The sequence below is a fragment of the Ursus arctos genome, unplaced genomic scaffold (assembly GCF_023065955.2).
Source record: "Ursus arctos isolate Adak ecotype North America unplaced genomic scaffold, UrsArc2.0 scaffold_34, whole genome shotgun sequence".
NCBI lineage: Eukaryota > Metazoa > Chordata > Mammalia > Carnivora > Ursidae > Ursus > Ursus arctos.
In genome coordinates, this window is record NW_026623030.1 from 24,160,722 (window position 1) to 24,180,516 (window position 19,795).

Below are 19,795 nucleotides of genomic sequence, written 5' to 3' on the forward strand. Positions count from 1 at the left end.
ACTTCCCAGAGCCTCAAACTCAAGTTTGTCATAAGAAGTAAATGAGAGACTATGTTAGAAGGCTGTTAAACTTTGTAAACGATTGCTGCCTTTCCTAAGCACCCTGCGGCAGCTGCGTTGAGCGTTTTACATTTGTCATCTCAACCCCAGAATTTAGGGTTCTCATTTTTAATCTGCCTGTGAGCAAATTTGGACTCCTAGGGGTACAGGGACTTACCCAAGTTCAGAGAGCAAGTGAGTGGTAGAACCGGGGTTCCGTGCTAGGAGAGAGCGACTGCAAAGTCCACGCTTTTAACCACCAAGCCACGGGTTCTGCCCTATTTACATTATTAGAATTGTCGTTAATGCCTGGGTTATCATTTTGCTGCCTGTGGGAATATGAATATATGTAAAGTGAGTTACAGGGCTCTGAAGTTATTCCTAGAAAGATGAGAGGCCCTGGCATCAATATGCTTAAGATTTGGGACAGGCTTTCCCAGAAGTGTGAGATTCTTTTTATTCCTGTGGAAAGGAACCAGAGCTGGTATTGCACACTTCATGGATAGGTTAGTGCACCAGGAAATTAAAGTGGGAAACAGGGGGAACTGCTGATTGTTACCGTCGAAATTTCTCTAAAGGAAACCCCACAAAGAAGAATGTCAGATGAAGGGGAGTACCCATTAGAAGAATCAGAAGAAGATGGAGAAACAGAAATGGAAGAAGAATATAATCAATATTATAGAGAGATGGAAAGTATGCAACACGAATTAAAAGAAGAGGACGTATTAGTTGGGAGAGAGCCTCAGCAGGAGGGGGAGCAGGAGGAAGAGGAAGAGGAAGGAGAGGAGGAAGGGAGAGAGGAATGGGAAGAGAAGGAAGGAGTGGAAGAGAAAGGGGAGGAGGGGGAGGAAGGGGAAAAGGAGGTGGGGGACGAAGAAAGGGAGGAGGGGGAGGAGGAAGAAGGGGAAAAGGGGGAGGAAGGGGAAGAGGGGGAAGAGGAAGAAGGGGAAGAGGGGGAGGACGAAGAAGGGGAGGAGGGGGAGGAAGGGGAAAAGGAGGAGGAGGAAAGAGTGGAGAAAGAGGAGCCAGGGGAGGAGGGGGAAGGGGTAGAAGAGAAAGAGAAGAAAGGAGAAGAGGGAGAGGAGGAGGAAAGAGTGGAGGAAGAGGAGCCAGGGGAGGAAGGGGAAGGGGTAGAGGAGAAAGAGAAGAAAGGAGAAGAGGGGGAGGAGGAGGAATTGGAGAAGGAGGAAGGAGTGGAGGAGAAAGGGGAGGAGGAGGAAGAAGGGGAGGAATGGGAAGAGGAGGAAGAAGGGGAGGAATGGGAAGAGGAGGAAGAAGGGGACGAATGGGAAGAGGAGGAAGAAGGGGAGGAGGAGGAAGAGGGGAAAGAATATGGGGGGGAGAAGGGGGCCGTCAGAGAAGAAACAGAGGAAAAGGCTGGAGCAGCACAGGAGGAGGAGGCTGTGGTGCAAGAAGAAACCACAGTGAAGCCTCAAGAAATCACCAAGTCCATGACCAGTTTGGAGAGACTTACATTGATTGATTCCCAGTCAGTCATGTCAGGAACTTCCCTAGTAAGTAGTAATTTAAGTCATTCATCTTTTCATTCATTCAGAATCATTGAATGCTTACCATAGGCCAGCTATGGGGATAAGACAAATAAGATACAATCCATTCTCTTAAGGAGCTCTAGGGTATGTAGGGTGACAGACTGATACCTGAACACTGTGAAACAATATGCTAAGTGCAGTAATTGAGAGATGCATGGGAGATATTTAAAAACAAAAAACAAGGACATTTAGCCCAGCTAGGAGGATGGTCTGGGAAAGCTTCCTGGAGGAGGTGTGCAGCGGAGCTGAGATAAAGAGCTCCCAGGGGTTAGTTGGAGTGTGCTTGTCTTAGAACAGATTCAGCGTGATTATAGTAATGTGGGCTCTCCTCCTGAAGGAGAATCAGCCGTGGTCCAAAGAGAAGTGACTCTGTGACTCATCTGTCCTTGGAGACGACCAGTGCCACTTAGAATAATGGTTTTGCTGTGTGGTTCTGCTAGGAGGCCAAGAATAAACCTGGCCCACCCGTGATTCATGTGATTTAAGTACAAAATGTCCTAGGCTTCTTTTTATTTTTTTAAATTATTATTTTTTAAGATTTTATTTATTTATTTGACAGAGCGAGAGAGAGCACAAGCAGGGGGAATGGAAGAGGGAGAAGCAGGCTCCCCACTGAGGAGGGAGCCCAATGTGGGGCTCCATCCCAGGACCCTGGAACCATGACCCGAGCCAAAGGCAGATGCTTAACCGACTGAGCCACCCAGACACCCCCCAGGCTCCTTTTTAAAACACTTCATAGTTCCAGTGTGAGGTGAACACAGGGCTGGCGAGTAGGAACAGGAAGGAAAGGAAAGGAGGGAGGGAAGCAGCTACACGCTATTTGGAATCACAATCTTCTTTTGTTTCTTTTTTAAGAGAACCCTCAGCGAGTCAAAGCATGCATTAGAATCAGAGCATTCGGAAACAAATGAGCTTTTAGGAGATTTGAGCTCAGAACTAAGATTTCTTGATTTGGATCAAAAGAGTTCTGAGGAACGAGAGATATTCCCTGAAACACACCCCTCTAGCGAGCTCGGGGAGAAAACGGACCAGATGGCCCAAGATGAATTGGGACGAGAGGGAACAGGAAAAAGGTTACCATACTTAAGTGAGGAACAAGAGAAAGAATTCCAGTCCAAAGCACGGATCCCGGAGAAATCCCTGGTGTCTACCAGCGAGGACATTGTGTTTCAAAAGGATGGCCGTGCCAGTGTGTATCCTTTGGTAAGTGTAACGTGCTTTTTAATTTCCTCCAGCGCTTTGAGAGCATTGTGAAATAAGGGAATTTTATTCGTATGGAAAAAAAAACACCACCAGAAAGACCCTTTTTGAACTAATAATAGACTCGTGCGTCTTTAAAGTTCAGTTCAGCGCTCTGGCCGGACACGTGTGCCTGGAACACTGCATCTGGGTCCAATAGTGTTGCCCCGCGGGCAGGAAATTCCGGACGTGGTTTGTCTCTTGCATAGGGTGCTGTTTCTTGTGGGAGACTCAAGCTCCATCTCGCCCTCTCCTCCCCTCCCCTCCCTCCTCCTCTTCCCCTTCTCTCTCACTTCCTTCTCCTCCTCCTCCATTCCTTTCCCCTTTCCCTCCTCTCCTCACCTCCTCTGCCTTAGCTGGCTTGATACCTCTTTACCAGCTCCTAAAACTATCCATTCTGAGATGGACCAGAAAGCGAAAGGTCTGGAAAAAGTGAAAGCCACTGAGAAAAGGGCCAGGTGGTCCAAAGGAATCTGCCTCTGCTGCCACGACAGTATTCCAGGGAGGCACCACCTGCGAGGAATACAAATATTATCATTTACCAAGAGAAGGAAGAGGAGAGTTTTCCTCTTCTTCCTCCATCTGCTACTGAAAATTGCTTCCTAGGGTTGATCTCCTTTTTTCCCTGTAGATTCTGCCTTTGGAAGATTTGTAAGTGATTGAATATACGTAAAGTGTTTAATGTAGTTCCTGACACACAGTGAGCACTTGACGAGTGTTCACGTCGAGATGATGGTGATGGTGGTGGTGTGGTGGCAAGGCTGGCGATGATGATGAGGGTGATGGAAGGAATGCCTAGTGAGAGACGCAGACGACTGACAGCCTCCTTTCTGTAGATGGGGTTTACTCTGAGCAGTGGAGTTCGAGCTCAAAGCTTGGGCTTGCTCAGTCTGAAAGAAAGAATAAGTTTCAGAGCCCATGAAGACTTTTGCCTTGTTTAGCCAGCTCACAAGACAGCTAGTGATGGCACTGATGAGAGCACGTGACCTGTGTGCCAGGGCTTTGGGTTCCCTGTTAACCTTGGGCTTGCTGCAAAACTCTTCTCGACCACCTTCCTCTGCAAATTTGTTTAGCTCCTTGAGGACACCTCCTTTCTTTTCCTGTTCCTGTATTGTTTTTCTTTCTGTTAAAATTAATACGTGATCTTTTAAAAAAAAAATCAAAGCAGAGGCGCCTAGGTGGCTCCGTTGGTTGAATGTCCGAGTCTTGATTTCTGCTCAGGTTGTGATCTCAGGGTTGTGAAATCGAGCCCCACATCGAGCTCTGAGCTGGGCATGGCGCCTGCTTGCGATTCTCTCTGCCCCTCTCTCCTGGCCCCTCCTCCCCTCTAAAAATAAAGAAAAAAAAAATTCAAGCAGGTCCTCTTCTTGCACAGACCACGCCAAGTCCATTTCCCTGAGGTGACTAATGTTACAGTTTGGTGTAACTGTGTTACCTTTCCAGGCCGTTTCCTGGGCATCTACAGACATATCTGTGTGCTCCTGTGTGCACACACACCTCCACACACATTAGTTTTTGTTTTCTATGCCAGGAAGATCTTCTGCATCACCGCAGCGTGGCTTTCCACTAAGTATGTCCCGGAGGATTTTCTCTCTCAGTATGTAGGTCCACTTCCTCATCTTCAGTTCAGCCGGTTCCCGGTTATTGATGGCCGTTTGTGTTACTGCTGATTGGTTCTCACCAGAGTGCTCCAGCGAGTGGCTCCTCTGTGCCCCTGACATCCCCCTTTCCCTTTGGGGTCCCCTGCCTTATCCCAAAGGCCTGGAATAACTCACACTGCTCACGGTAAATAGGCATAACCGTGGATACCGTCTCCAGCCAAGCAAACAAGGGATCATGCATTTATGAGAAGGAAGGTTACGATTGCCAAACGTAGTGGAATCTGGTTTTGACAATAGCGTTTTGTGTTCGTGTTTTGGAAGATTGCTGTAAGAGATGGCTGTCTCCAGGATCGTTCACCACAAATGGTAGGACGGGTGCGTACGCGACCAGTACTGTGCGGTTTCAGTTAATGGGAGTGCTGCTTGAGCGGGGAAGTTCTGTTAATACTGAGTGAATGAGTTACTAAAAATCTCTAATCACTTAGCCATCACTTTAGACGCTACCACATTCGATTAATTGGCCTCAGTTAATTTTTTAAACGGATTTGTGTTTTTTTTTTAAAGTAATCCCTACACCCAGCATGGGGCTGGAACACTCCGAGATCAAGAGTCCTAGGCTTTACTGACTGAGCCAGGCACACACCCCTAAATGGACTATTTTTTCGAGCAGTTTAGATTTATAGCAAATGAAACGAAAAGTACAGAGTTCCCATACACTCCCTTGTGCTCCCCCCCCCCCCCCCCGCACCAGCTTCCTCTTTCGTTAATATCTTGCGTTAGTGTGGGGCATTCGTTACAGTTGATGAGGCCATATTGATCGTTATTATTAACTAAAGTCCATCATTTACCTTAGGGGTCACTCCTGGTGATGTAACATTCTCTGGGCTTTGACTAAGGTATAATGAGTTGTATCCACCATTGTAGTGTCTTACGGAGTGATGTCACTGCCTCAAATCCCTCGTGCCCCACTCTCCATCCCTCTCTTCACCCCCTCTCTCCCCAAGAACCCCTGGTCTTTTTACTGTCCTCATAGTTTTGCCTTTTCCAGAATGTCATGGAGTTGGAATCATACAGTGTGAAGTCTTTTTCTTTTTTTAAAGATTTTATTTATTTGTCAGAGAGAGAGAGAGAGAGAAAACACGAGTGGGGGGAGGGGCAGAGAGAGAGAGAAGGAGACTCCCCCCTGAGCAAGGAGCCTAATGTGGGGCTTGATCCCACAGGACCTGAGCTGAAGGCAGATGCTTAACTAACTGAGCCACCCATGTGTACCCACTGTGAAGTCTTTTTAGGTTCTCCTTTCACTTTCACTCCTTTCACTCCTTTCCGTTAGCAAAATGCATTTAAGATTTCTCAATGTCTTTTCTGGCTTGCTAGTTCATTTCTTTTTATTGCTGAATAATACTCCCTTGTATGAATCCACAGTTTGTCTATCCGTGGTTTTTATCAAAGACTTTGAACACAAAAAATATGCATAAGTAAACTACTATTGGATTAAAAGTCATAGTCAGGTTTATAGTACCTCTAATATTTCATTTCAGAACATTTTTATTTTGGATTTATTCCTGGCAATATGGAGTTTTTAATCATGCTGAGGGAATTTTGTCTCTTTGTGCTTTATTCTTCAAGGGAAAATGGTATGTGAGGACCAAATATTCCTGGCTGAATAATTGCCTTTTGTATGAAGTTCCTTAGTGACTACACTGTAACTTGTCCATTCCATATATTTTCCTGAAGTAAACTGAATTTCGCAATAGTAAGTGCTCCCCGTGTGTCAGGTACTGAGCAGTCTCGGTTCTGGGGAGTAGAAGAATAGGATATTCTTTCTATTTACTGTTGATTTCTTTTTAAAGCAAGGTGTAATTCACATACCATTAAATTCACCCTCTTAAAATTTAAAATTGTGGCAAGATACACATAGAGTAAAATTTACCATCTTTCTTTTAAAGATTTGTTTATTAATTTGAAAGAGAGAGAAAGGGGGGGTGGGGAGGGGCAGAGAGAGTCTTAGGCAGACTGTGCTTGGAGCCTGACGTGGGGCTCGATCCCATGACCCTGAGATCACAACCTGAGCCAAAACCAAGAGTCGGTCACTTGTCCAGTTGTGCCACCCAGGCGCCCCTAAAATTTACCATCGTAGCCATTTTTAAGTGTACAGTGTAGTAGTAAGTGCATGGACACTGTGGTGCGACCAGTACCTGGAGCTCATCTCGCAGGACTGAAGCTCCCTTCCCGTTGAACGACTCCCCACTCCCCAGTCCTGCCCTGGCAGCCACCCTTCTACTTCCTCTCTTTATGGATCTGACTCCTCTAGGGACCATGTCAGTGGAATCCTCTCGTAGTTGTCTTTTTGTGACTGGTGGATTTCACTTACACGATGTCCTCAAGGTTCATCTCTGTTGTGGAGGGTGTCAGATCTCCTTCCAGTGGAAGGCTGGATCCAGTTCACATTTTGTTTATCCATTCATCCATCGAGGGACACTCGGGTTGCTTCTACTTTTCGGCTTCTGTGAAATATGCTGCTGTAAACATGGGCATACGAATGTCTCTTTGAGACCCTGCTTTCAATTCTTTAAGATATATACCCAGAAGTGTAATTGCTGCATTATATGGAAATTCTGCTTTCAATTTTTTGAGAAATCTCTGTGGTGTTTTCCACAGCAGTTGTACCATTTCACATTCCCACCAAGAGTGCACAGTGGCTCCAGTTTCTCCACATCCTCGTGAAATGTACCCTTTTAAAGCGTACAGTCCGTTGGTTTTTAGTGTGTTCACAAGGTTGTGCAACCGTCACCACTAATTCTAGAACGTTTTCTTCCCCACAAAAGAAATCCATATCCCGTAGCAGTCGCTCCCCACCTGCCTCCCGCAGGCCCCCAGCAGCCACTGAGTGACTTCTCGTCTCTAGGGATCTGCCTGACCAAGCACCGAGCGGTCCTGCATGGCTGCGTTCACTCAGCATCACGGTTTCAAGCGTCATCCGCACCGGCGCACGTGGTTGAGGACGTTCTTTTTTTTTAAAGATTTTATTTATTTATTCGACAGAGATAGAGACAGCCAGCGAGAGAGGGAACACAAGCAGGGGGAGTGGGAGAGGAAGAAGCAGGCTCATAACGGAGGAGCCTGATGTGGGGCTCGATCCCGTAACGCCGGGATCACGCCCTGAGCCGAAGGCAGACGCTCAACCGCTGTGCCACCAGGCACCCCTGAGGACGTTCTTGAAGTGATTTCTCTTCTTTGGACTGATGGTGTGAAATCTTTCTCCTCCAGAGACTGTGCCGGGGGTGCCTGGCATCACAGTTTGGGCTCGGCACACTTAGTTCTTCCTGGTTTTGCCTTTGTCTTCCAGACCCTGACTTGGTCTTTCGGATGGAACAGTTCTCTTCCTGTTTATTATATTCGAGACGAAAACCAGAGAGTTCTTCTGTATGTCTTTGCTCACACTGCGGTCATCTACAATGTTTTCAAGAACACTCAGCATCATCTTCAGGTATGTAAGTTTTTGTTGTTTTTTTTAGATTTTATTTATTTATTTGAGAGAGTGAGCGAAAGAGAGCATGAGTGGGGGAAGGGAGAGGGAGAAGCAGACTCCCCAGCTGAGCAGGGAGCCTGATGCGGGGGCTCGATCCCAGGCCCCTAGGATCATGACCTGAGCTAAGGGCAGATGCTTGACTGAGCCACCTGGGTGCCCCTGCAAGTTTTTTTTATTGCAAGTAGAAGAGATTGTGTTTCACTAGAATATAGCATTTTGTGTTTTATTCCAAGGACTGATTCATTATGTCACTATCATGTTTTCCTACTTCTCTTCTGAACTATCCAAGTCTTTTTTTTTTTTTTTAACATTTTATTTATTTGAGAGAGAGAGAGACAGAGCACAAGCAGGGGGAGGGACAGAGGGAGAGGGAGAAGCAGAAGCAGACTCCCCCCTGAGCAGGGAGCCCAGGATCATGACCTCGGCCGAAGGCAGACGCTTAACCAACTGAGTCACCCGGGCATCTGTGAACTATAGCAAGTCTTGTCGTTAGAAACACATTTTATTGTTTATTGTCTCTCTGATTCTAATCAGAATCAATTTACAAACAGCAATTGATTTTAATTTTATAGCAACAAGAATTTAAAACATGTTATTTTTCCATTTCCGTAAAACTGTGGTCAGGACAGGTCATGTTGTCTCTATAGCACCATGGGGAACACGAAAGGCTTCAGCAGGAATTCGGACCTAAATAACAAGTAGAGGCTTTGCAGGTGTAAAAGGGCTTTGATCCTCACAATCATGCTGAGAAGTGGGTGTTAATATCCTCATTTTACAGAAGAAAAGACTGAGGCTCAGACCAGTTTAACTGACTTGCCCAAGGCTGCACTGGTCCATGGTGAAGCCAGGTCTTGAGCGTAGGTCCCCTGACATGAAAGTGTTGAGTAGGTCGGTTGTCATCCTTATGCCTCCCTCCCTCGAGAGCCTTCATGTATTTCCAGTGCCCCTCGTCCTGACATTCTCATCATTTACCTGACCAAATGTCCTCCTTTCTTGGTATCTGATTTCCCACTAGTTAACCGGGTAAACAGTTCCATGTTACCCTTTTCAACGGACATATGTTTTAATAAGGACCTTCCTTAAGTCAATGCCGAGGTCAAAAACATCACACAGGATTTTCTGAAAGCCTAGTCAGTACTTAGGGATCCATGGCATGTGGGTGCAGCTGGAGGAGTTTGCTCTCTAGATATCCAGAAACACATACAAACCCGGCAAGCAGCCCTTCTTGGAGCTTAGTTGAATGTGTGGCACTGAGCACAGTGGTGAGGCCAGAGGGAGAGGGGAGAGTTTGTGTCTGCAGAGTGAAGAAGGGGCAGCAGCCGGCAGAGGGGCTGAGAAATAGAGACCATGCCAGACAGGTGTCCAGCCTCCCTCAGAGTCTGGTGGCTGGGAGCGGCCTCGACCATTCATTCATTCATTCATTCGTTCATTTATTCCACAGGTATTTATCAGAATCTCTTTGTTTCAGATTCTGGGTCTATAGTCATGAACAAAACAGATGCCCCCCCGCCCCCGCCCATGGAGCTTACAGTCTCATAAATACACAATTACGAATTAGAACAAGCACTCCAAAGGAAATGGGGGCTGCTGTAGGAAAGAGATCAAGAGTGAGAGATGGCCCTCTGATTGGGTGGGCTGGCAATGCAGACGTGCCCTTTGTGCTGTGGTTTGACTGAATGAAGAGAATGAACCAACCACGAGCAGTCTGGGGAGGAACATTCCAGACCCAGAGAGCTCTAAGTTTGCAGGCCTGCCCATGGGGCCCAGAAAGGAGGCCAGTATGGCTGAAGCGGAGTGAGCAAGGGGAGATGAAGAAGGGAGGAAACGGGCTATTTCTTGGCAGGGAGCACTACCATCATGTTTGTGTTTCCAGAAGATTCCTGAGTTACTGGGAAAGGATTGCGGGGGAATGGCAAAGAAAGAGAGACCAGTGAAGAAGGCTTTTGCTGCAGAGCTGCTCAGTGACCTGATGTGGACACTGTTTTAGGGAAATGCAGCCAGCAGGGCTTCAAGGGGGTTGGAGGTTGGGCAGAACCCCAACATTTATTCTCAACCTGGGTTCAGAGTTGGGCACATGCCAAGACCTGTAGGAAGCCCCTGTCCTTGTGGGGAGTGTGGCTTGTCCTTCAGGAGTTTTGAGGGAGAGAAAATCTGAAAACCATTGACTATGGGAAAATGCCAGGGAAAAGGCCATAGGAGTGGAATTTTCAGCCAGATGAACCTGGAAGGGCAGCTTAGTTCTCTCTTTGGGGCCCCAGCCTCTCCTAATGTCCTTGATGTTTCAAAGCATTTTCTCTGTGTTTCTGCAGGGCCACCCTAATGTGATCTCCTGCCTCTGCATCAGTGAAGACAGGCGGTGGATTGCCACGGCCGACAAAGGGCCCAACTGCCTGATAATTATATGGGACTCCTTCACAGGGTAGGCTTGGTGCAGTCCTGTTTTTTCCTACTTAGTGTAGTGTATCTGCCACTGTGACCAGCAACAAATGAGTAATGCTGGTCTGGGCACGCAGAAGCCAGTGATGGGACGCCAGGTGAGGGGTGAAGTGTCCTGGGGTGGCTGGCCATCTTGTTGCCTTCAGGCCTAACTGGGTGACTTTCATTACCTTGGTGAATTTCCCATTTACAGTTCTTGGCTCTTTAGGCCCAGAAACTTGGTTTGGCGGTGTCCCAGAGTAGATGGGCTGAGGGAGGTTAACTCATACTAACCCAGCTTGGAGGCCCAGAGAAGTGAAGTGGCTTTGCCCACCTACAAAAAAAGAGGCTAATCATACCTGCTGTTTTAGTTTCCTTGGGCTGCTCTAAGACCTTAGCACACACTGAGGGACTTAAAATAACAGTTACTCCCTCACAGTTCATGAGGCTAGAAGTCCGAAATCAGGGTGCCCACAGGGTACTTCTTTCTGGGGCTCTGAGGGACCTGCTCCAGGCCTCTCTCCCAGCTGCTGGTGGTGGCCGGCAGCAGCCCGTGGCTTTCCTTGGCTGTAGACTAATCACGCTGGACTCTGCTTCTGTCCTCACGTGGCATTGTCCCCTGTGTGTCTCTTTGTGTCTTCTCTTCTATGAGTTCAGCAGTCCTTGGATTTAGGATCTATCCTAATCCAGCATGACCTCATCTGAGCTAACTACATTTGCAAAGACCCTGTTGTTTCCACATAATGCTCACATTTTGAGGCTCTGGGTGAACATGACTTTTGAGAGGGCCCTCAACACACTACACTTACCTTACAGGACTGTCATGAAGCCCAGTAGAGCAGAGAACGTGGCCCATGACAGATGCTCATATGTGAGTTTTCTTTCTTAATTCCTGGTCCTAGAGGCAGAGTGCAGTGCTAGATTAACTGATAAGATTGTGAGGCCCTGGTTGGGTTGCAGGGTGAGGGTTGACATGGGGGGTGGACGAGTCCAGTTGGGCACGGTTAGGAAGAAGTTGTGTTCAATGCTCTCTAGTGTTCTGGAAAGTTATGTTGGATGTTCTAAGATACAGGTCCCCCAGGTGACTGACAGCCTCCTAGGGCCATGTTACCTAATCGTGGTCCTCATCTTACTGGACGTCTCAGTGGCATTTGACACTCTTCATTTCCTTGGCTTCTCTGATACCATGTCCCCTTGGTTTTCATCCGCCTTCTGAGACTGCTTCCTCTGGCCTGAGGGGGTGAGGATGCCGTTGGTACTGTTCTCTAGCCAGCGGGGAGCAGACCTGGGGTTCGAAACCACACCGTCATCATCTTTATAACCACCTCATATTCCTCTTTTCATGGATGAGGATGATGCTGGAGAATGTTCCACCTGGGTGTCCCATGGATAGATATGTCCTGCTAAAGTGTCCCGAAGCCCTGTTGCGTCTCCTCCCAGAGGTCTTCCGAACCCATCTCCACTGCCCCTGCCCACCCGCTCTCACCTGGCCGGCCTCCTTCTCTGCAGCGTCAGTCTGCAGCCCAGCCTTCAAGAAGGTGATTTTGTTTTATTGTAGTAGAATATCCATAACATAAAATTGACCATCTTCCCCATTTTTTAAAAAGATTGCTTGATTGATTGATTGATTTGTGAGAGAACATGCATAGGGCAATGGGCAGAGGGAGAGGGAGGAAGAATCCTCAAGCAGACTCCTCGCTGAGTGCAGAGCTCGAGGCGGGGCTCAATCCCAGGACCCTTGAGATCATGACCTGAGCCTAAACCAAGAGCCAGCTGCTTACCGACTGAGCCACCCAGGCGCCCCCTCTTCGCGATTTTTAAACGTATGATTCAGTGGCATTAATTACATTCACAATGTTGTGCAACCATAAGCGCTATTTCCAGAACATTTTCATCACCCCAGACAGAAACTCTGACAGTGAGCTCCTCATTCTCCCTCCCCTCAGCCCCTCATCTACTTCTGTCTCTATATAAGTTTGCCTGTTGTCATTTTATGTCCGTGGAATCGTGTGTGGCTTTTTGTGTCTGTTTTTTCTCTCAGCATGGTGTTTTCAGAGTTCTCCCACGTTGTAGCATGAATCCGTGCTTCCTTTCTTTTCAAGATTCTATTGCATGGATATACCAATTTTGCTTATCTTCTCATCTGTTGATTTTTAATAATCTTTTATTTGAAAGCTAATGTCTCCTTTGGCCACCATCTCCAACCTTCATCCTCCTCCTAGAGGTAGTCAGTTTGGTGTGTTTCCTTCCAGAACATTTGCTGTTGTCTTAAATACAGATACATGGACATCATCATGGAGCATCACATGGTTTTTCTGCACAGCATTTTGCGTGTGATCTTCTCCCAAACGGAAAATCGCATTGCGTTGCTCCCCTGCTGAACATCCTTCAGAGGCTGCCTCTTGCCAACCCAGCCTGTGTTAGAGGGAAAACGCATCTTGCATCATAGCCGCGGGAACTCATCCCCCAGAAAATGGAATTCCCCCTCTGCGTGCCTAGCTGTCGTCTGTGGCTGTCACGTGCTTCCAGCTGCGTGTGGACATCCGACTTACACATGAGGGAAAGTTGTTATGTCCCGTGACAGAGAGTCCGCAGGCAGGAAGGGTGGGCCCCTCTCGTGTGTCTCTTCTCTGAAGCCGTCGCTGATAGCTCCCCTTCCCCAGGCACGGCTGGCCCCCTTATAAAGTGTTTATTTGTTGCTTTTTTCGTGCTTGTAAAGCTGTCTCCCCAACTAGACTGGGGGTGACTCTGGCAGTGATTTTTTTCTTTTTAATTACAAAGTAAAGTGCATCTGTGTTTAATAAGTCAATATGTCGATACGAGGTTTTTTTTTTTTTTTTAAGATTTTATTTATTTATGTGACAGAGAGACAGCCACCGAGAGAGGGAACACAGCAGGGGAGTGGGAGAGGAAGAAGCAGGCTCCCAGCGGAGGAGCCCGATGTGGGGCTCGATCCCGGAACGCAGGGAGCACGCCCTGAGCTGAAGGCAGACGCTTAACGACTGTGCTACCCAGGCGCCCGATACAAGTTTTATGATACAGTGAATGATGACTTTGGGACCCAGAAAAGATTATTTGGTTTTAGAATTAATATTCACTTTATTAAAGTTATAAACTAAGAACCATAGTTTTTCCTTAAGCTTTTCATTCAACTTATAAATCGTACTCCTTTCATAAATCTAGCTTATTTTTGCAATTGCCTTTAAGGGGGGTTTGATTAATGTTTGGCCCCACTCACAAATTTGATTATTAATTCCTTTTAAACATTTTTAAACTGCACTTAGAAATTGAATATATTTGGTTTTATCCTTAAGTTCTTTGGTAGCCTGATTAAAAAAATAAACCCTTCATCCATACTTAAGTAATTCTTGTAAATCTAATAAATTAGACATAACTGTGGCAAATCTTAAGTTCTCATAAGTATTCTAATATTGTTTATAAACCAATGTGATTTGAATTTAAAATCACAAGTCTGAATCAACAACAAGCTTTAAATTAGAATCACAGATCTAATCCATCAGAGGCTCTGATATGTTAAATTCTCTTAAACATCACCCATTCCTAAACAAAATAAACATTCTTTTCCCACCAATACGTTTATAGTACAGGCCCAACTGACATCATTGCCTCTGTAGTTAATTCTGAATGTCCATAGGGATAAGATGCTTTTCCCCACGAAGGACATCACTGTGCCATTCACAGCAGTGTTAGGACTGCCTTCCAAGTGAATTTGGGGGCTACTTCCCAGGGGGAGAAGTCTTCTTAAGTGATAGAGAACCAGCCAGGTCCTCAGCGGGGGGCACAGACTTGGTCCCAGCCGACTGGGGCAGCAAAGTGACCTCTGAGGCCTGTTGATGTTTGCTGTAACAAGGGTTCCATAATGAAAAACAGTGGGGAACCACCAGCCCACCTACGTGGATTAGGACTTCTTACCACCCGCTCTTCACTCCCCCCGCCCCCCATGCCGCACTCACTCACATCACTCACATCCTGGCTTCTGCTGTCTCCTGCATTTCTTTGGCTCTCTTAGGTATTTAAAAATCTAATTTAATTCTGCATGTGACAAGGCTTTGCCTGCTTCTTACGGTTCTACAGTCTTGCCAGTGACACAGTACAGAGTGAATGAGGAAAAAAAAAGTGAAAGTCCCTCCTCACCCAAACACACCTCCAGAGTCACCCTTGTCTAGTTTGGAGTCCTGACCGCTAGACTTCTGTGCACAGAAATGCGGGCACTCCCTCTCCCTCACCCAGGATGGTGCTACCTACGCTGTTTTGCAATTTGCTTTTTTCACAAAATTTTGGTCACCTTCCCACATCTACCTCATTCTTTTTGAAAGTAGCCTAGTTTCTCATTATATGGTTATGTCATAATATTTTTTAACAGTTTCCACACCCATGGATATTTGTGTTGTTTCCAGATCTTTTGCCATTAAAGCAGTGCCACAATGAACATGAATTTATATTTATCTCTGTTTACTTTTGCTATGATTTTTCTGGGAAACAGCTGTGGAAGAGGAATATGGTATAGGGTCATAGGGTATGTACCCTTAAAATTTTGATAGACGCAGCTAAGTTGTTGTCTCGAAAGCTTGTGCTTATTTACATTCCCGCTGAGGTGGGAGGGCGCTCGTTTTCCTGAGAGCTGGGGTATTGTCCTAGGCATCTTTTTTCATATTTCCATCCTTGGTGCCTGGCATGGAATCAGAGCTCAGTAGCGAGTGACAGTAGACTTCATGCAGAGAACAAACAGCACGTTTGCATAATGCTGAGTTAGTTTTATTTTTTTATTGAGGTAAAATTCACGTAACGTAAAATTCACCATTGTAAAGTGTGCAGTTCAGTGGCGTTTAGCACATTTACAATGTCGTGCGGTCACCACCTGTATCTAGTTCCAACGGCTTTTTTAAAAGATTTTAAAGTAATCTCTGCGCTCAGCGTGGGGCTCGAACTCACAACCCCAAGATCAGGAGTCATGTGCTCCACCAACTGAGCCAGCCAGGCTCCCCTAATTCCAAAATATTTTCAACCCCCCAAGGGAAAACCCAAAACTGTCAGCCCTCACTCCCATTCCCCCTGGCAGCCACCGATCTGCTTTCTGACCCTATTGATTTTTTTCTTTTTTTTTTTTTTTAAGATTTTATTTATTTATTTGACAGAGATAGAGACAGCCAGCGAGAGAGGGAACACAAGCAGGGGGAGTGGGAGAGGAAGAAGCAGGCTCATAGCAGAGGAGCCCGATGTGGGGCTCGATCCCATAACGCCAGGATCACGCCCTGAGCCGAAGGCAGACGCTTAACCGCTGTGCCACCCAGGCGCCCCTGACCCTATTGATTTTCTAATTCTGGACATTTCATATCAGTGGACCCACACAACATGGCTTCTCTCACTTCATGTGATGTTTTCAGGGTCCACCCCTGCTACAGCAGGGGTCCGCGCTTCATTCCTTTGGACGGCTGAATCCTAGGCTGTTGTATGGATGGACCACGTTTGGTTCCTCCATAGCTGTTAGGCTTTTGACGTGAGTCCCTCTGGGAAGCGAGGCAGACCTCAGCAAATGGGTGTTCCCCTGTCCTGTTTTGCAGCATTCCTGTGCACACAATATTCGACAGCTGCCCAGAAGGCAACGGCATCGGGGCCATAGCCATCACCCGGGACGCCAAGTATCTGGCCACCATCTCAGATGCCGAAATCCAGGTACGGGGCCCTGGGAGTCGGCCCGAGGGGGCTGCCAGCCTGTCGAGTGTGTCCCGGTGAGCAGCTCTGCTCGGGCCACGTGACATCTGTGATGCTCTCAGGGAACGACCGGACCCCATGGCACCTTGCTGGGGGCTCTCTCTCTGGGGCTTAGCTCACGGTGCCGAGCTCCGTTAGCCGCAGTCACAGGGTTACCACGAGAGGTGTAGGGTACTTCAGCAGCCTTCGGGAACCTTCTCATTTTCCTCTGTCTGCTGTCACTCACAGAAAGTGTGCATCTGGAGGTGGACTTTAGCAGTGGAAACGCCCGCGTGTACTCTCAGCCTCCCCAAAGAGTATGGTGTTCAGGTGAGCTCGGTTTGACTCTGTAAAGTTATGCCTGCAGTTACACTGAGCCCAGTTCCAAACCTACTTTTGGTTTTGCTGAAGTTTTGTTGGGGTCCACTGGAGCTTGTAAAAAACACTTTCATATCCTTGATCTCATTTTATTCTTGACGACAGTTAGCATTATTTTTTCCAGCATTTATTATGCGCCAGATTCTGCTAAATTCTTTACAGAAAGTATCTCACACAATTCATGCAAACATGCTGGGAAGGAATTATTTAATAACATCTGTGGAATGCAACTATTAATTACTAGATAATTTGTCTAAAGTCACGGGCCAGCAGCCTTTCATATTCTAGAAGCATGCTCTTAACTGCCCCTAATATCCAGAAGTCATTAGTCTCAGTTTGCTTGAAGTGACTGGCCGAGGACACCCCCAAAGTTGGCTCTGCTGTTCTGCGTCGTCTCACTCGTCCTTGCATCCTTCATTCATCATACGCTTGCGGAGTACCTATTAAGCGCCAGGCACTGTGGAAAGTACATACCTGGATGCAGGGCCTAGAACCCAGTCAGAGGGTCTGGGTGCCTGGGCTCAGCCGGCACACGTCATTCTGCAGCCTTATGTCCGTTTCTCTCCTTCTGGCCCCCCCAACATTCCTCTGATCTCTGAAAAAATTTCCTCACAGCTTTTGTAAGCTGAGCGGACACAGTAGCCACCAGTCTCCTGCTGCAGAAGCCCCTGTGGGACTTTGATAGAGATTGCATTGGACCTACGGGTTACTTCCGTAGTTGTCCTCTTAACAGTCCGTGGGCACAGGCTGTCTTTCCATTTACTTACGTCTCTTGAATTTCCTTCAGCAGTGTAGTTGCGGTGTACAGATCTTTCACCTCAGATTTATTCCTAGGTATTTTTATGCTCTTAGAAGTGGATTCGTGGTCTTAAGTTCCTTCTTGTATTGTTCATTGCTAGTATATAGAAACTCAACTGATTTTTGTGTCATGAAATTTTGCTGAATACGTGTAGCTACTTAGATTTAAATCGATTAAAATGAGATAAAACTACGAATTCATTTCCTCAGCGTCAGTACATTTCAAGTACTCACCAGCCACCTGTGGCTAGCGACTGCCGCGTTTGATAGCGCAGGTGAGCGAGCATCTCTGTCACAACGGAAAGTGCTGTTGGGCAGCAGCGCAAGGCCCCAAGTCTGGAAGGACTCTGCCGTCAGCCTGCTCTGTGCACCCGTCCACCCAGCTGAGCTGATTCCTTTGATCTGGCCTTGAGTCACAAGTGGCGAGCGAGCTCTCGAGCTCTGGGCACTGCCTGGCTTTCCGGTAGGCTGTCTGCTTCGTTTCTAGAGACAGCTGTCTCACACCTTCCTTCACACCTCATACTTCCCCAGCCCTTCCTCTTACTCCCAGCTGATGACCTCTCTCATTTTGCATTGAGATAATGGAGGCCGTCGGATACAGACACTGGCCTGTTCTCACTCCCAGGCCTACGGCCTGCTTTCAGTCTCACCACTGCCTCTTGCCCCTCTAAGTGTAGGAGAGGCCAGTGCACTAGATGCCACTTGTCTCAGGCACTCAGGGCCCTCTCCTGCAGTGATCAGCTCTCCCTCTACTGGGGGGTTTCGCCCTCAGCAAATCCCTGTGCTTTAGTCTCACCCTTCTCTAAAGAACGCCATTGACCTCGCATCTCCTTTTGGCTCTTGCTCTCTGCGCCTCCTCATGGTAACCTGTCTCGGAAGAGCTGTCTATGCTGCTTTCTTACTTCATCATCTCTCATTTACTTTTTTGTGCACAAACTATTGATCTCTTTGTATTTTCACTGCTAAATAAGGCATACTTGCAAAATGTGTACATTTTAAGGAATGAAACAAAGTGTACCTGCGTGTTTACTGCCGCGTCAAGAAAGAACATCACCCAGGGGCGCCTGGGTGGCGCAGTCGTTAAGCGTCTGCCTTTGGCTCAGGGCGTGGTCCCGGCGTTATGGGATCGAGCCCCACATCAGGCTCCTCTGCTGGGAGCCTGCTTCTTCCTCTCCCACTCCCCCTTGCTTATGTTCCCTCTCTCGCTGGCTGTCTCTATCTCTGTCAAATAAATAAATAAAATCTTAAAAAAAAAAAGAAAGAAAAAAAGAACATCCCCCAAACCCTAGAAGTCTCTTTGTCCTCCTTCCTGGGTCTTTTCCCCAAGTTAACTAGTATTAACTAGTTAATTAGAGTCCAGGTTTTGTGTTACACATCCCCTTGCTTTCCTTTACACTTTTCTCTAGCAATGTATGCATCCCTCAGGACTCTCCTTTTTTTTTTTTTTTTTCTCTGAGAGAGACAGAGAGAGAAAGAGAGTGTGCGCGAGCAGGGAGGGGCAGAAGGAGAGGGAGAGAAAGCATCTCAAGCAGACTCCATGCTGAGTGCAGAGCCGGACGCGGGGCTGGATCTTGGGACTCTGAGATCATGACCCGAGCCAAAATCAAGAGTTGGATACTTAACCAACAGAGCCACCCAGGCCCCCCCGCCCTTTTAAGTAGGCTCCACACCCAACATGGGGCTGGAACTTACGACCCCGAGATTGAGAGCTGCACGCTGTACTGACTGAGCCAGCCGGGCACCCCTCCCTCAGTACTACCGTATGTTGTTTTACCTGTTTTGTTTGTTACATATTTGGAATCATAATTGCTTCATTTTCTCTGCCTTGTTTCTGAGATTCATCCATTTGATTATTGATTATTCATTCATTTTCACTGCTGTATAGCCTCTCCTTGTTTGAGTATAATACAGCTCATTTATCTGTTCTACTGATGATGAACATTTTGGTTCTTTCGATCTGTCTACCACCTACCCATGGCTCTACCAAGTCTATGCTTATCACAGTCACTGGTGTTTCCAAGTCAAACGAGCACTATTAAATCCTCAGTTGCACCCCTCCCAGTGCACGTTCAAGACACCTTTCCTGCTGGCTCACTGACCTTTCCTGGCTCCTTTGTAGGCTTGTCCTCTTTCATTGCACACCTTCTAAATGTTGGCGGTCCTCAGGGTTTAGTTGTGGGAGCTCCTCTTCTTGCTACACCTTCTTCCTGGGTGTCTCATCCATTCCCGTGACTTTTAAGTACTGTGTAGTCCCAAGATGCATCCCGAAATCCTTCCTCCTCTGTCCGTTTCCACTGCAGCACAGCTCCCTGCGTGACTACACATCCTCCCAGCTGATCTGTGTTCCCTCTTGTCCCAATCAACGTCTTCCTGAAGCAGTCAGAGTGATAGTTCTTAATAAGCAAAACAGATTATATCACTCTCTTACTTAAAGTCTTTCAGTGACTTCCCATTGTGATGGGAATAACCCTAAACACCCCCTCCACCCATCTCCCAACATCTCCTCTCCTGTTTATTAATGTTGATTAGTTTGC

The 19,795-nt window shown here is 47.1% G+C and overlaps 1 protein-coding gene and 1 non-coding gene across 2 annotated transcripts in view; one reads left to right on the plus strand and one right to left on the minus strand.

Annotated features, from left to right (window-relative positions):
* The window catches only part of CFAP251 (cilia and flagella associated protein 251), a 67,015-nt gene that overhangs the window by 978 nt on the left and 46,242 nt on the right, over positions 1-19,795 (plus strand). The window contains exons 2-8 of the mRNA XM_026514827.4: positions 618-860; positions 1,353-1,553; positions 2,445-2,792; positions 7,776-7,916; positions 10,268-10,377; positions 15,956-16,067; positions 16,335-16,415. Coding sequence (XP_026370612.3) covers positions 636-860; positions 1,353-1,553; positions 2,445-2,792; positions 7,776-7,916; positions 10,268-10,377; positions 15,956-16,067; positions 16,335-16,415 — 1,218 coding nt within the window. The 5' untranslated portion in view covers positions 618-635. The remainder of the gene's footprint in view (positions 1-617; positions 861-1,352; positions 1,554-2,444; positions 2,793-7,775; positions 7,917-10,267; positions 10,378-15,955; positions 16,068-16,334; positions 16,416-19,795) is intronic.
* On the minus strand, positions 15,302-15,374 carry TRNAR-CCU (transfer RNA arginine (anticodon CCU)). Its single transcript has one exon. It is a non-coding gene; the product is annotated as a tRNA-Arg (tRNA).